This window comes from Barbatula barbatula (genome assembly GCF_947034865.1).
Source record: "Barbatula barbatula genome assembly, chromosome: 17".
Taxonomy (NCBI): Eukaryota; Metazoa; Chordata; class Actinopteri; order Cypriniformes; family Nemacheilidae; genus Barbatula; species Barbatula barbatula.
The window spans coordinates 7,917,999-7,934,171 of NC_136780.1; the positions used below are offsets into that span (position 1 = coordinate 7,917,999).

Consider the following 16,173-nt stretch of genomic DNA (forward strand, 5'->3'; position numbering starts at 1 on the left):
TGAATAAGTGATCCTAAACTTTTGAACGGTATGTGTTGTTTATGTGACCTGAAGGTGACCTGTATATAGCAATGCTGCCCAATGTTTTATGTTGTTACAATGATTGTGTGTGTGTGTGTGTGTTTGTGTGTATCTTACAGGAAACTGTAGATCTTGGGGAGATCATGTTCTCGCTCTGCTATCTGCCTACGGCAGGCAGATTAACACTCACGGTCATCAAGTGCAGGAACCTCAAGGCAATGGACATTACAGGATACTCAGGTAGATTTTCTGTCACTCATTTTACTGGCCTAAAGCATCTGAATACAGCCATGAGTGTGAAAATATTGGGGAAAATATGCTTCTGCAAAAAAGGTAGTTAATAACGTGACTTTTGAATTCAAACTCAACTTCCCTTTGTATCAACAGCATCACTGAAAGTTTAAGGCAAGAAAGGCTTGTGATGTGATGCAAGAGACAATTTTAAGCTCCAATAACAATATACTGTCATGGTTTCTCCTTAATAATATTTCATACACCAGACATTTTTACTTTTATCCGGTCTGTAAACGTCTTTCATTTGCGGTGAAATTGAATTCGTATGCGCTGGATAATATCTATTAAGAATTGCCTCAAGCAAATTTGGTGTCAGAACAAGTACTTCTCATCTGATTTGTTCCACCCGAGCTGGAAGTGGTTTATGGCTTAGTAAAGTACAGGCATAATATATCAGACAAACCGTGCAATGATGGGGAAGGATGGGAATCGTTATTCAGCCCTGGATCGACTCTAAAGTCATTTTATTAAAACACTGAATCTCACCCGCCTTCTATTCTCACTGAGTATTAACTGGGATCAATGATATCCAGCATTAATTTCATATATTTTGAAGCTATTGTTAGAGGATTAATCAATTCACATTTAATATTTGTGAAGACTAAAATAAGAAAGAATTAAAAATATTGAAAAACATTTAATATGCAAATTAGAAATTGTTTATATAACTGAACTGATACCAGTGTTTTGTCTAAACAGATCCCTATGTGAAAGTGTCCCTCATTTGTGATGGGAGGCGTCTGAAAAAGAAGAAGACTACGACAAAGAAAAACACCCTGAACCCCACGTATAATGAGGCCATTATCTTCGACATCCCTCCTGAGAGTATGGACCAAGTCAGCTTACACATCTCCGTCATGGACTATGATCTGTATGTTATACAGCTTCCTTTGCTTTATGAATCATTTTTAATCCTTGTTAAATTTAACACCGCATGCTAGAGATCACATATCATAATGTATTTGTGTATCAAATTCAATGCATTCAACATCATTTGTGCAGTTTTACATAAATCAAAGACATGAAATACGCCACAGTATAAAATGCATCATATTAAAAAGAACACATCCTTTAGTGTTCCTCTGAAGAAATGAAATATTATGGGTTTGGAATGGCACAAGGATGAGTATAAATGTTAACTTTTGGGTGAAGTGTTCTTTTAAATAGCTAGAGGAAAAGGTTAGGTGTCAGAACATTCACTGCTCACCCCTCTACAGGTGGGTCACTTGGAGAAGGGCAATGTGCGTGTATTATACTCACCAGTCTCAAGCAGTGAATCAGTTTGTCGTATGGAGAACAAACACAGCTTTAGATGACATGCCAGGACCTGGTGTTTCACCATTCTCTTTTGTGGGTTCATAAAAAAATCTAAAGTTCAGTGTCAGAGACATAAATATATGTTGATATGTTTTCCCTATGGCACTCTAGCTATCTCGTCTCTCTGAATTATAAACATACAAATATATGTATGCACATATCAGGAATGTCACACAATATGAAGCATCAACATACTGAAAAGAAATGATTCGGACATGTAATCCTTATCATCAAAGCCCATCAACGAAAGAAATACTGTATGAACCAAGGTTATTATAGTTTAGTAAAATGTTGAAAAGATTTCTAAACTTAACTTAAATCAAATAAAGCAGTGATCTTAATATTTGACAGACCTCAGAAATAGACTTAAACAAGTTGAGGCACTATAATTATTTATTGAAAATAAATAAAAAATGAATGAAAAAGAAAACTGCAATAAAACAAAAAATAAATACATAGTAAAATAAATATGTAAATAATCAAAATGACAAAAGAACAAAAGAACAACAAAATACCTTAAAATGCAACAAAAATATACAAATTCTCAATATATTAAAGGGATATTTCTTTTTTGGAACTAAGTAATTTAAACAGGTATGGAATTACATGAGCGTGAGGACAGGATGACAGAATTTTCATTTTTGGATGAACTATCCCTTTAAACTAAAATGAAATGGAAAACAACATTATCATAAACCGTGTGAATGCTATGACAAAGGCATATTCATTTCATGAGTTGTGAATTGTCATGGTGAATTTGCAATTTAGTTCTTTCTATTTTTGTTGTTGTTCAGGGTGGGCCATAATGAGATTATTGGTGTGTGCCGATTGGGGTGTGGTGCTGAAGGTTTGGGTAGGGATCACTGGAATGAGATGCTGGCATACCCTCGTAAACCCATTGCACACTGGCACCCCCTGCTGGAGTCCAAGAAATCTGAAAAAGAGGCAAGTTATCCTTGCAAGAAATGCCAACACAAATGTGAATATGAACAGTGCAAATATTGAGCAGAAATGTTGCTGAGGAGCATATATAATAACTTTCTGAATCTGACTGTTAAAAATGCAAATTGTATTGCTAGATCTATTTTTGACCAGTCGCCAAGCTCGCTTTGTAAACATCCTTCTAGTCACTTCCTCAGTACTGTGTTTCATGAATAATTCATAATGCAAGAATGTGTCAGAGCTGATTTATGTGCTGAAATTTTACGAGCAATCTGACCTGACCTGTGGTCAAGAGTTAATAATAAGAAATCAACCGATTCTAAACTCCTCTGAGCTGTATTTTTGGAGCTTTCTTCTTGCGCTGGAAATGATTATGGGAAATGTTTCTATACGTCATCATTGATTGTTTTTTCATGTGTCCTCTCTTACAGTGGAAAACCAGAACGGCCAGTTTTGACAGTCAAGGCTCTTGCCCCTCCCCCAAACCTCCTTCCAGCCCTTGATCAGAGCCAGATGTAAAAACCAACGGGCTATGAAAACTCATCTTCGCTCTCTCGCCGATGTCTATGTGTCTGTACAAGGAAAAGAGAGGGAGAGAGAGAAATAAACTCTGCTATCCACGTTTCCCTTTGGGTTGCTATAGATGCTTCCCAAACACTGATCTAAGATCAGTCCCTGCTGTCTTTGCCCGATGTTCCTCATGTTCAAAATGTTCCAGTCCACACGATCTTCAGTCAGCTATCGGGGGTGTTGTGCAATCTTCTATACCTAGAATACTCTACAAAGTAAACTTCGTGTTCCTAGAATAGCTCGGTATAGTCAGCAGAAGTGTTTCTTCCCATTTGAATTCTCCTTCAGACTGAAGCGTTTGAAATGTGACCGTGGTGTTCTGTTATCTGTCTGCGTGCTGTAGAAGTTTCCGCACAATGCTGCAGGTCTGTGTGGATGCCTCTGCTCAGATCTTAGATTGTGAATGGAGGACTAACTATCTTGAGGAACGAAGGGCTTGACAGTGTGGTCAGTACGAGGAGAAGAAAGCGATGCGAAAGAAAGTAAAGGATGTGTTTTGTGCTATATGACCCTTTTTATCCTTCATTGTATGAATACAAATGTGTGTGAGGGTACAAATATCCTGAAGAATATAACAAATTGAAGTTTATAGATGTTGTATAAATGTTAAATGTGTAAAAAGAGATGGAATTTCCACAGAGCACAAGAATCTTTTCCTATTCATTATACTTAGCAAAACAAAGATGGTTTACATGTAAAGACATTCATAGCTCCACACACTTCACATGTAGCTAAATACAGTAAATATATTTGATAACATAAATATTCATGTGTGAAACCATGAGTGCAAACTGGCCATTTCATGTAGGAGTTAAAAGTAAGACCATAAATATCTAAAGAGGTGAAGAGAGGGAATCTGGTAGCATTGCATTTAATAGATTATTTTCTTCTTTAAAACCTCCTGCCGTTGCATTTCCATCTTTTGATGACATCTTATCGAGTTGACATCTCTTGACATGTAATTTTATTGTGAGTTAAATTGGACTGTCAAAACACTCCACATTTTGGCAGATTGCACTGGAAAATGTCTAGTGTAAGCAATGTATGCTTAAATGTATTTTCTGCACTATATGACAAGAGCAGGGTTCACATTACATCATAAAAGTATAAGATTTTAAACACATAAATGTATCTAGAATTACTCTTTTTTTTTAGACCAATTTTATGTTATAGGGATTATTAAAGAGATGTTAATGAAAGCGCAGTACGTACAGTCTACAGTACAGCATAAAGAAAATATCTTAAATAATTTATCATTTTCAGGAAAAAAACAATGATGTCATCTTGCTCAAGCATTTCTTTTATATTGTTTAAGGCTGGATAATGCAAAATGGTGCAGGCAAAAAGTCATTATTGCTACAATATAGATTTAATAAACAACTAACAAATTTACATTGCGTTGTAATGAAGAATATTTTAATTATTTATAGTGTGGTTTGGAGCTCATCTGATGTAATGAATTCTGGTTCTTTTGTTTAACACAGTTATTCATCATAATTACAAGGACGTATAGCTCTTAGTATAAACCTACTGAATAACAAATTGCTTTTATTAAGAGCTTCCGCTCAAAATCCTGGACATCTTTACATTGTTTCATTGTATTGCATACATACAGACAATTCAAATGCACATTATTGTCACTAAATCATGAGAGATGAGCCCTGTAAGAGTGAATCTATGCAGGACATCTATTGTCAATTGAGGCTGCAGTCCGGCTGCTCAAAGATGGTGGGTTCTAGAACAATGACTTTTCACTAATATCCAGCTAGTGGTGTTAAAATATCTTTTAAGATATATGACACTTGGGGCCAGTTAAAGATAATGTCCTTCATATCATAAGGTTGAGTTTTAAATATTTCTATATAGTAAAACAGATTTAATATTTTAAAGGAATCTTTGAAAATACCGGTGAACTTGTTGAGGAAATGCTTGTGACGAAGTACAACTTTTTTGGTCTTACCTGTTTTTACAACATGACTATGTTGTAATACTCAGATAAAATAGGGTGTTTCCGTATGTGAATGTAAAATAAGGTTTAGAAATACAAACTGGTTATTTACCTCATCACTAACTCTTGTGTGCTGTGTTTTAACAATCTGTTTCTGCTCCCTTGTGAATCTAATAACTTTCTAATTTTGTATTGATCATTTGTACTTGCAATATAACTTGTAATGTTTGAAGAGGTTCTTGTATTTCAAAAATGCCAAAAATAAAATGTTGGTTCAGTCGTTTCAAGCATAGAGTTGCATTTGTGAACTCCCGGCAGAAAACAATGTGTTACACTGATCAATATTGTCTCATATTTTTAATAAAATGTGCAACTAAAGCAATGTATCTATGCACCAATAAAGGTGAAGGCTTTAGTAGCCTGAATTCTAAAGCCTGTTCAGAGCTACAAAAGCACATTTTCTATTCCTCAGGAGGTGGCATAGTTGCCCATAGCTTCTTCTTCAGGGCTAATTTATAAATAATCTGGTACCCATCATCCCACGCATAAAGCTGCCGCTCCTCCGGATTGTATTTGAGGCTGGAATGAGTCCCGTACCGCCTGGGGAAATAAACAAGAGGGGCCTCACCGCTGCTTACCATATCATTCACATCAAACACGCACTGCACGCGCGAGCGGCTCGGTGGCTTGGTGTTATAAACCACGTAGACTGTGCCGCAGACAATAAAAGCCGCTTCGGCATTGTTTCTCGGGCAAGCTGTGTCCCACATCTGCTCTATATCTAAAGAGTTTGAGTCCATTTTAGCCACGTTAATGGTATCCCCAGCAGGATACAAGGCCCAAAGGCCATCCTCATCTGCCATCAAGTCCACCAGGGTCTCTGGATTAAGGCTGTACACAGGACTGTTGTTCTCTGTGGGAAAAACTGTGCTGTCTGCAATTGAGCCGTTCTTTAGATCATATTTAATAACTTGGATCTCCGAGCTCTCGCTGATGTAGTAGAGGAAGCCGCCGAACACTGCGTGTCCAGTCCCGTTCCAGGCAGAGGGAAGGGTGATCTGTCTGCCGTTAGATACGCCTGATGATGCCGAAAGCTCTCGTACCGAGCTGAACTCATACAGCGTGTTGTCAGACGTGCTGTTGAAGATGTAGACTTTTGCTGATCTGGCATCTTTGGTCCATACACCTTTGGGACTCCCAAGCCTCTTGAGAATCTTCATTGCTCGAATACTGGACATGATGTTAACGCACACTGTCAGCGAAAACAGACATTGTTATTCAATCCAAGTGGGTTAAAACCTTGATCCTGGAATTAAGATCTTGATAGAAATCTCAAAATGGAAGAACTTTTATGCAAAAAAAGGTCAGTACTTCAAAAAAAGCCTTAAATTCAGGCTATACACACACCGCAACAAAATCATTATATGAGCAAGAACATAGCCTACAAACATCTTAAATCAAAGCACATACTCTCCATTCATCATCTCTGTCCAGAGTTGCAACAATTTACACCCCCTTTCCTATTTTATTTTTCCAGTATTGTATTTCCAGCATTAACTCCAAACGCCTTCTCCCTTATAAAATAAAAATACGTGGGTCTGTACTGGAAAATATAATGCTGTATATTAAAAAATACATATTTCTACCTATTGGAACCAAGTGATTTTTCAACACATCAACAGCAGCAATTCCTTTTATATAACTCAATATATTCTAATAGATGATTACAATGTATTATTAAATATATTTATAAAGAAAGAAAGTGAATTAATAATTAAAAGTTATATATAGAATAATATATTTTCTTTGCCTACCACCCCAACTTATTCACACTACTCACCCGAAATCTCGAAGAACTCTTCCTTCTTCCTCTCTCTGACAACCACATCCTGTTCCACCATTTTGTCTGCAGCTTTAACACAAGACCTGGGGGGATTCTTGGTTTCAATGTAGTCCATCTCTCTTTCCACTCGGTCCACCCGTGATCCCGCACCCTCCATGTCCAAACGCAGTTTATTGTGCTCCTTGGCCAACTTTTCCAACAAGTCTGCAGCTAGCTGTCTGAATTCCTTCAGGTCGGAGTTGTAACGGTTGTTTTGTTCATGCCACAGTGAAATTCGTTCCTGGAAGTATAACAAACAGACTAATGAGACATGCACAGCACGTCTATATTTAGACTTTACCAGATAATTATTTCGAATGTTAATGTCATTGCAGTGGTAAATAGTTTTCTGTGCTTATTAAAGGGTTTGGCAGTTATGGTCCAGAATCATGTGTTGAGTTATTTGGAAAGGTTTTGTTATCCTCTTGTGGCCCATTTATTATTTGAAAAGGGAAATTATTATCAAAGTACGAATGAGAATTTTTTATCCAAATGAGAAAAAAGACGGTTTAATATTATTCACAGAACAAAACTGCTGAGCTAAACAATACTGTCATCATGTACAAACATCGCAGGGATGTTAATCTGCTTGAGGCAGTATACAGAAAATCATGAGACGATGTCAGACAGCATGGTTTAGATAAACAGTCACATTTTAGATTGTTCGCTTAAGCTATGCATCGATGGATCTTTGGTTTGAAAAACACAGATTTAATCACTGATGTCGTGGCCGATGTGTGAGCAAAGTTGCTTTAAGGGGGTCACTTCAGCTTCAGTCATTGTGTGTGTCTGTAAACTCTTAAGTTAAAAGAAAATGTACCTTTTGAGATACTTCCAACAACTAATTGTTTAATAAAAGTAATGACTTCTCTTTACTGTCATGTTACTCTTTACAATGTTGTCTAAGAAATGTTTGAGAATCTTCAGTGTTCCTCCAATGAAAATCACCAAATATTAAAATTTAAACTGAAACTGTGTATAATCTGTTGTGGGAAAATCCCATGAAATGGCTGAAAATTTACATGATGGCAGAAAGAACACCTAAACAGCATGTGGCCAGACAAACCAAATGAGTCTTACCTCCATAGCAAGCATCCTACTTTCCAGGTAGTTCATAAGGCCCTGGTAGTACTGGCCTCTGACCTGAGTCAAAATGGTGAAGAAAATTAAAAATACAGTGGCTTTCATGCCGAGTTTGGATGAGAAACACTTTCAAGTACTCCACAAATCAAAAGTACATTGAGAACTCGGAGAAGCTGATGTGCAGCAGCTGGATATGGAGATTTCTTGTCCTGTTATAAGCGTGTGTTCTCGAAAGCAGAAGGGACCAGTAACAGGGACTTCCAGGGTTTCAAATTCGCTGGCTGGAATGTTTTCACTAATACTGAGGGAGGAGCCACGTGGACTCTCTCTGTCTTTAAAAGAGAATGAAATACTGTACCTTAAAAATGAAGTCGCTGTTGTACCGTAAGTAACATCATACCATATTATTTATAATTCTGTCTTGCAATGTTTTCCCTTTAACTTTCCATGCCGTTAAAAAAGTCAACAGTCAACAGATGCTACTGTAGTTGTTCAAGTAGTAAAATAACAATATTGCCTTCATTCCTTGAATACACAGAATAAGCAATGTACTAGGCAATGCAGACTAAATTATTGAAGACAGATCTTTATCAAGTATCCTCACAGTTTTAGCTCAATACCAAATACTCTGCCATCAGAATCCAGTACTGAGTAAGAACAGAAAGCACAGAAAGTAGCCTAATCCAATTATGGATTGTTCTGATATTTTTCTAATATGTGATATATTCTTTGCAATGCCAAGCACATCCGGGCAATCAATGTGAGCAAGCGCTTTGACAGTTGCTATGATATGTCAATGCTCCGCCATATTGGATGGGCAAGACGGCACTATAAACCACAAGGCTCTCGCTTAATCCTTGGTGTTACAAATCAGAGGACATCATGTGGGCGTGTTTTTGGCACATTCAAGGACCATAGGTAGTATGCATGGTTAGTTTTAGGGTGTGGGTTAGGGTACGGGTATCGTAAGACTCGAAACACCAAGGATTTATGCTGCATCCAGACAACTCGGATTTCGGGTATAGAGCTTGACAATCCACATCACGGTGTGTTGCATGCTGGGGCGGCGCCGCCATCTTTGGAGGTTGTTTCCCAGCAATTGACACATAAAACATGATCCTCGATGTGATTTCCTTTGCGTTGTTTACAAGTCAGAAAACTAAAAAATCGTATTCTGCTGTCTATAGTTTCTGTGCGATTATAACACAGCACAACCGACCCACCATGTCTATGTCTTCTTAGTCAAACGGAACGACATTGAACTGAACTCACTAGCAGAAAAAAGCCGCTACCACCAACAAACATGGCCGCGACACCCAGCATGCAACAAGGCCTGACGTCAGTGCCATATTCTCTATTGCCGACCTCAATTAGGGTGGCCATACGTCCGGCTTTTGGCCGGACAATCCGGATTTTAAGCCCCCTGTCCGAGGCAGCCTCAAGCCGGACACTCATTTGTCCTCACGAATTGAGGTGGAGTCCACTTACTGGCTACGTCACATCATAACGTTAACATGCCGAAACGTCTGACATCATTTAGTCCGGAATAGACAAAACACCACAAATTCATATCAAAAAGCAGCAGAGATGCTTTCCATGGATTTTGCACACTATGTCGCTGTGAAGTGGACGTTATTATTAAAGGGAAATCCGCCATTGATCGACATGCCAGTACTGAAAGACATAAAGGTAAACAATGAGCTGGTACGTCTTCCCCTTAGGTCTTATTTTCGAGAGGCAACATCAGCTCAGGATGACAAATCTCTGCTGCAGAGCTTTGTAAAGTCTATCATGCAGTCAAGCATCACCAGTCATACAGGAGTGTCTTGAATAAATACAAATACTGTAAACAAACACTTTTTTGCCTCTACTGTTACACATAGGTCTACATCAACATATGTTGTTGATCAAATTGTCTGGCAATGAATAGAGTAGGCTATTTCAGAATCACTGTATCATGATCCGATGGATATGATAGACAAAATTGTATTATATTTGCGAGTACACCAGATGCAGTTATTCTTGCCTCACTAAATGCTGCAAAGTGTCCTCCTTTTTGGTGTTATGGAAATGGCCACCCTAACCTCAATCCTGGAAAAACGGAATGCAAACGAAGTCGTTTATCCGACCTCAGGTAGGGGGAGATCTATTAACCCAGACTTCAGTGAAACGCATCATTTGACATCACGGAAAAGATGTCGACTAGCCCTTCGCAACCTTATGAAAGTCGAACCTGTAAACATTCTTTGAACTATTTCGACAACACATAATATGTATGAACATGAACGTTAATATATCAAGAAACATTTCATGTCTCGTTTCGTCTGTTAACGTTATGTCATCGAGCCAGGTAGGACACCGTATGGTTTCACGAGAATTCGGAGGACACACCACACGACGTGTATACTTCGTTGCTCGAGATAACCCACAATTCTTTGCGTCGGCCAACGGGAACGGGAAGGCTGCGTTTTTGTGGATGCAAAGCACGAAAGCGTACGTTTTTTACTATTCAAATGAACACATTTTCAAGCCGTGAGAAAACGCTGTTTCGCCATCATTGCTTTTGACAGATCGCGTCATTGTAGGCTTAACGTAACGTAAGTGACTTGCGAAATTCACTGATGGTGTTTCCATGCGCCTCCAAGTGGTGGGTTCAAATCCTTCTGGAAAGACGTTTAAATAACCTGCCGCACAAACGAAACACAAAATCAGTAAAACTGTCATGTGAGTCGATTCTGAGACGAGTAAATACTCGTTGTTTCAACATTCTGCCAAATTGAAACCCCTGTGGGTTGAAACACGGGGGGGGGGGGGGGGGTGTTGGATTAATGGTGTCTTTGGTCTGATTCAATGTGTGGAGGAAATTCTGGAACAGCTAACGTTGTTGAAATGTGAATTTAATGTACACAAAGCAATCCAATGGACCAACATGTTTTTGTCCGGTTTTGTTGATTTTCTATATGACTCACTTGTGCAGTTGAAGTAGTCATGGCAACAGTACGAGCTGCTTGCAGACTCCGGGCCATAACCGTTAAAGAGCCCATTGGGAAAATGAACCAAGCTTATAATTACCAAATGGAATACCATAGTTTTATTACAAACAGCATGGTTAAAGTATTATTATTAAGGTGATATCGTAGTAAACTTGCTGCGGTTTTACTATTGGAGAACCGATCGGGTTACCATGGCAGCAGGGCTGGACTGGGATAAAAAAAGGGCCCTGGCATTTTTGCTCAGACCGGCCCACCACAATCGGTCGGACACAACCAACCAGTACACCATCCTTGCGGTCCCTGTAGATATGCATATCTACTTTTCCATTCCCAAAAACCCCTACAAAGCTGAGAACTAAGTGCCATGGACCAGTGTACTCACTCTCTCTTGACTGACTCCGTGGTGACCAAAGGTGGCAGTGGAGTAGGGCCTACACAAAGTGAGGGCATCCTGAGAGAGAGAGAGAGAGAGAGAGAGAGAGAGAGAGAGAGAGAGAGAGACGAGAATGATAACTGAATGAGAAAAATGATCCCCATACAAGTATCTTTAATATATAACAATGTAGAGAGATGGTTGCACATATTTTATACTTACTTAGTGGAAATGGCTCCATGGTGCTCTGAACATCAAAGACAACGAACTACAAACGTGAGGGCATCCTGAGAGAGAGAGCGAGAGCGAGAGCGAGAGAGAATAACGAGTCACATTTCAGTCTACAATATTATGAATATTTTTATAATAATATCAATAATCTCAACTCACCTTACAATAACAGCAGCTTCCTCAGTAGCTTGCTCTTCTCTGCAACTCTGTCAATTACAATGTGCTCCATGTTATAAAAGCTAGTTAACATTAGAATAATCAGCCAAAGTTGCAATTGAATAAGTTAACTCTGCTTAACTAGCTACAAAAACAATGCAAAATAGCTTATGCTGTGTTATTTGACTTTAGCTGACTGAGTGGCTAGTGCAGTAGGTGACAATCGTTGTCGCTATTATAATGTCTGTCAGATTATGTTGTCTTACTATAATATTCATTAATTTAGGTAAATCATCATCTTCGTCGTGGCCCAACCAGGCCCACACACTGTGATGTCACCATCCGGAGCAGAAGGTGGCAGTAATGTTTACCGTAAAACACGAAGAAGTCATCGGCCGGTCCCTGTATGGTGGTGGCGTCACTTACTGGACCAGGATCGGTGATCCTTAGCAGTTGTGTTTCCGATATGAGCTTGTTCTTCAGAAATGTTTGCAGACATCCCAACCTGCAAAAAGTCATTTCAGGGAAATGCTTTTAATTACATTCCATTGCCATTTTAAATATGTCTAAGGTGTTTTCACGTAGCTAGTTGTTAGCCGACCTGAATAATATGCGCATGAAATCAAATAAAACTTGATGAACTCACCTCAACATGTCTTTACAATCATTAAACCCAGTATTCAGTTCGGGACTAGGGAGAAGAGACAAAAGCCTGCCCACACTGACAATTGATTGGTTGATTTACCGAAACGGGCCAATCAGGATGCTCTCTGTATTACCTGCGCTTCACGAGGCACACACGCAGACTAGCACAAACACACACACACACGCAAGGTATCGCGCTCCCTCTCTGCTGTGCGCGCGCTACATGTGTTGAAGCACAGTCTCTGTCTCGCATGCGCGCTCTTGATCACTCGCTCTAGATTCCGGGATATTTTAACTCATTTGCGGGCATCAGGGAGCCGCTATCAATATGCGGGAGACTCCCGGAACTTCCGGGAGACTTGGGATGTCTGTGTTTGGTAATATGTAACGTTAGCTTGTGTGGACGCTACCGCACTACTTGATCAACAAAAGAGCTTCGCTACGGAAAAGCTATTTGATTCAGAAAACAGCGACGTTACCACCACGCTACTGAAAAATTTAGTTAAGCTAGTAGCGTCACTGCTTGTAGCGCCCAACACTGCTTACCGTTTCAAGTACACTCTCCTGCTCACTCTGTCTCTCCTTGAATTCACTATCAGACACCTACTCCTCTTCCTGGGTGCCGCCATGGCTAGTCACCTCTCCTCCATGTGCTATGTTCACCTGTTTTTGCAAAATGTCGTTAGGTAAGCTACTATAGGCTTGGAAACTGAAGCTACAGCACTTAACATGTCGGTTATTTTTGCACATGTTGAGGCATCAACCTCTAGAATTTGTATTTGTTTGGCCCGCAACTTCTCCGCACCCCCCTTGCCCTTGCGCTTTTGTTTCTCCATCCTAAATCCACAGATTTCTGGCTCTGACCCACTGACTGCATTTGACACAAGAAACCGAGGGGGAGGGTTGGAGCCCTAACCCTAAGAGATGATTGGGCCAGCCCAGTGTCAGTATGGATAATGAACCAATGGGCCGCTGTCCCTGCTTTATGGGCCGGTCGTTGGCAAATAAAAAAAAATAATTTTATATCAACCGGCCCCCAAGTGCGTCGGCCCACCAGGCATTTGCCCGGTATGCCAGATTACCAGTCCAGCCCTGCATGGCAGTGTCTAAAAGATTTTAGGGAACTGACCCCGTTGAGTAAATACATCACAATGATCATTTTAGAAGAAACGTATTTTTAAAAACCATATTTTACGTTTTACAAATGGACTTTGATAAATGAAGTTTGAGAAACCACTAAATCGATTCTCAAAGAATGTTGCGCTTTTCATATATCTCCGCTAGATGGCAGTGTAAGCAAGCTGCAAAAATTCATGCTTACCTGACTTTAATTCCACTGTTCCATCTGTACACGAAACACGATTACACGATTTTAGCGTCTGATGTACACTGCTGTCTTGTTTATATTTTGAAACAGATGAATCCTTATTATGAACTCTTATAGCCTATAAAAATATAAATCATTTAAATTTTCATTCATTTTATAAAATCCATAAAAGCTATACAAGTTGCCCCAGATTTTTTAGCTTATTGTCAATAGCTATTGTAGATCAAGTCAATGGCATTGGCATTATGGTGCCTCCAGAGAGTCAGTTCTCCGGTAGCACTCTTCCACCTCTTAAAACCCAACGTAAATACATAAGAAAAGAAGGATTTTTATTGGGCCAAAATAATGATTGAGTGGGTCAGAAAGCATGACCACCTAGTGCCAGGTCATATAAAAGAACAGACTGTGCAAAAGCACTATAAATCCCTCTGCTTCTAGTAAATAGCTTTAATACACCCGAGGCGCCAAATCACTTGACCTGTGTTAGCCTCAGCGTTTGGGAGCTTTCTGCTTGACTGAATGTTCCGGACCCACCCCCCTCTCGTCCCATTCTCTTGCTGTCAGTCCAGGTAATAGTCAAACCATAATTAGCAGCACAGTCATCTGACACTTATTTTGTCTGACTCCAACCTCGGGCCCACTTTCTACATTTAATCAGGCCGAGGGCCTTCTGGACCTCAATGCGATGTTAGTGTGCTCTCCACAGATATTATTTTGTGCAACAATTTATGGTTTACTTTCTGTAGGCGGGTAAAATATTTTGTAGCTGGGTTGTTGCTGGAACAGACTGTTGTGCAATAATGCATGCACGCAGGAAACCGAGGAGCATTTATGTAAACTGAAGTGAATAAAGCGACACTTATGTAAGGTACGAGTAAAATCTGCCGCGTCTCTTTTACCGAATCCATTTTGGAAATGTCATCACGGCTCTAATTTGTACATGAGACTACGTGTGTTAGGTCAGCGTGGCAGACATCAGGCAGGCAGAAGACAGTTGGCACCGCTTGGAAAAGTTCTAACAGGGCGGCATTCATTTCGCAGAACCCATAGTACAGGACTCCTGCCCGTTGGAAATAAAGACACAGTATCTAGACATGTCCACAGAGAGCTAAATCCAAAAGTTCCCAGGTGCCTGGTGATCTGTACCCCCCACGCAGCTACGTCAGTGCCCAGACTACGCCACCTCGCTCTCCTCGCCGAGAACCAAAAACAAACTCTCTCATCAAAGACAAACCTGTTCCTTCGTACCTCACACATGTTCTCCGACGTACTTCGGCTGTGGAGAGCGAGTGGGCTGGAGCAAGTTAAGCACAGCAACTCTTTTTAGGCCCTGCTGCATCTGGGAGCCACTTGTGGGTTCATATGGGCCGCTGGTCAATGGCCAACCGTCATGGCCAGCTTAGACTGAGTTGGGGCGTCCAGGCTTTTGGCCAGACCGAGACCTTGATGTCATATTGCCAATGCTCCACTTGTTCTAGCTATGAAAAGCTTTGTGTGTGTGGGGGGGGGGGGGTCGGGGGCTGATTGCATACTATTATATCACCGAACACTAATTACATGAGCCACACAAGAACTCGACAGCCAAACATGTTGTCTCACGCTTTTCAAACAGCCGAGGTCTCGGCTCTAGCACTGTAATATGACTAATATATGTGGAATGCATCAGAGTTTGTTCAGTGAATCCTTGCTAGATAATGCAATTAACAGCTTGATTGTTCAGCACAGAAATAATGACGATTGCGTATCTGGTAATCATGATTCCAGAAGGGATTGTGAGGCTTTGGGGATTAGATTTGTTTGTAATAGAAGCTATAATGCTTGTGCTTGCAAAATATGCCACCGTGTTGCTAGCGTGTTGGTGGTATGTGCCAGGGCCACCTACAGTACTCTAATCTGTCTTGTGTGGTTGCTTAGGTGCTCTATGGGTTTTTCTAGGGTTCTCTGGATTATTTACAAAAAGCCACTTTGAATCATGATTTTTTTATGAAATCAGACCATCTCCCAACACACACACACACACACACACACACACACACACAGAGGTGACAGACTCTCTTCATAGACGTTAGAAACTTTCCAAAGACGTGAGGATTTTTACACTGCACCCCACACCCTACCATCACAGAAAACCTTTACTGTACATTTTACATTAAAACATTATTTAGTATGTTTTTGATCATAATTTTGGTAGGAATTGTAGGTGGTTATTACTTTATCTGTCATTGTGATGACATTTGGTTTAGAAACCTGTACACACTTTGAGCCAAATAAAAAAAAAGCTAGAAATGTTATAATGTTACAATTAAAAAGATTCCTGTTGAAAATGATACATTTATAGAACCTCACCTGAGTAATGATTTTCATACTGTACAAACTATATATTCTTTTCCC

At 39.9% G+C, this 16,173-nt stretch overlaps 2 protein-coding genes across 3 annotated transcripts in view; one reads left to right on the forward strand and one right to left on the reverse strand.

The window, feature by feature from the left end:
* The window catches only part of syt6a (synaptotagmin VIa), a 37,501-nt gene extending 32,124 nt beyond the window's left edge, over window positions 1–5,377 (forward strand). For both annotated transcript variants that reach the window (XM_079478725.1, XM_079478726.1), the window contains exons 4-7: window positions 141–261; window positions 1,015–1,186; window positions 2,427–2,577; window positions 3,006–5,377. In XM_079478725.1, the coding sequence (XP_079334851.1) occupies window positions 141–261; window positions 1,015–1,186; window positions 2,427–2,577; window positions 3,006–3,077 (516 nt within the window). In that variant the 3' untranslated portion in view covers window positions 3,078–5,377. The remainder of the gene's footprint in view (window positions 1–140; window positions 262–1,014; window positions 1,187–2,426; window positions 2,578–3,005) is intronic.
* olfml3a (olfactomedin-like 3a) lies at window positions 4,425–8,354 on the reverse strand. Its single transcript, XM_079478727.1, has 3 exons — window positions 8,055–8,354; window positions 6,933–7,215; window positions 4,425–6,344 (listed from the first exon to the last, which is right to left on the reverse strand). Exons 1-3 carry the CDS (start codon window positions 8,160–8,162, stop codon window positions 5,554–5,556), a joined length of 1,182 nt encoding a protein of 393 aa, XP_079334853.1. The 5' UTR covers window positions 8,163–8,354; the 3' UTR covers window positions 4,425–5,553.
* Between the last annotated feature and the right edge of the window lie 7,819 nt (window positions 8,355–16,173).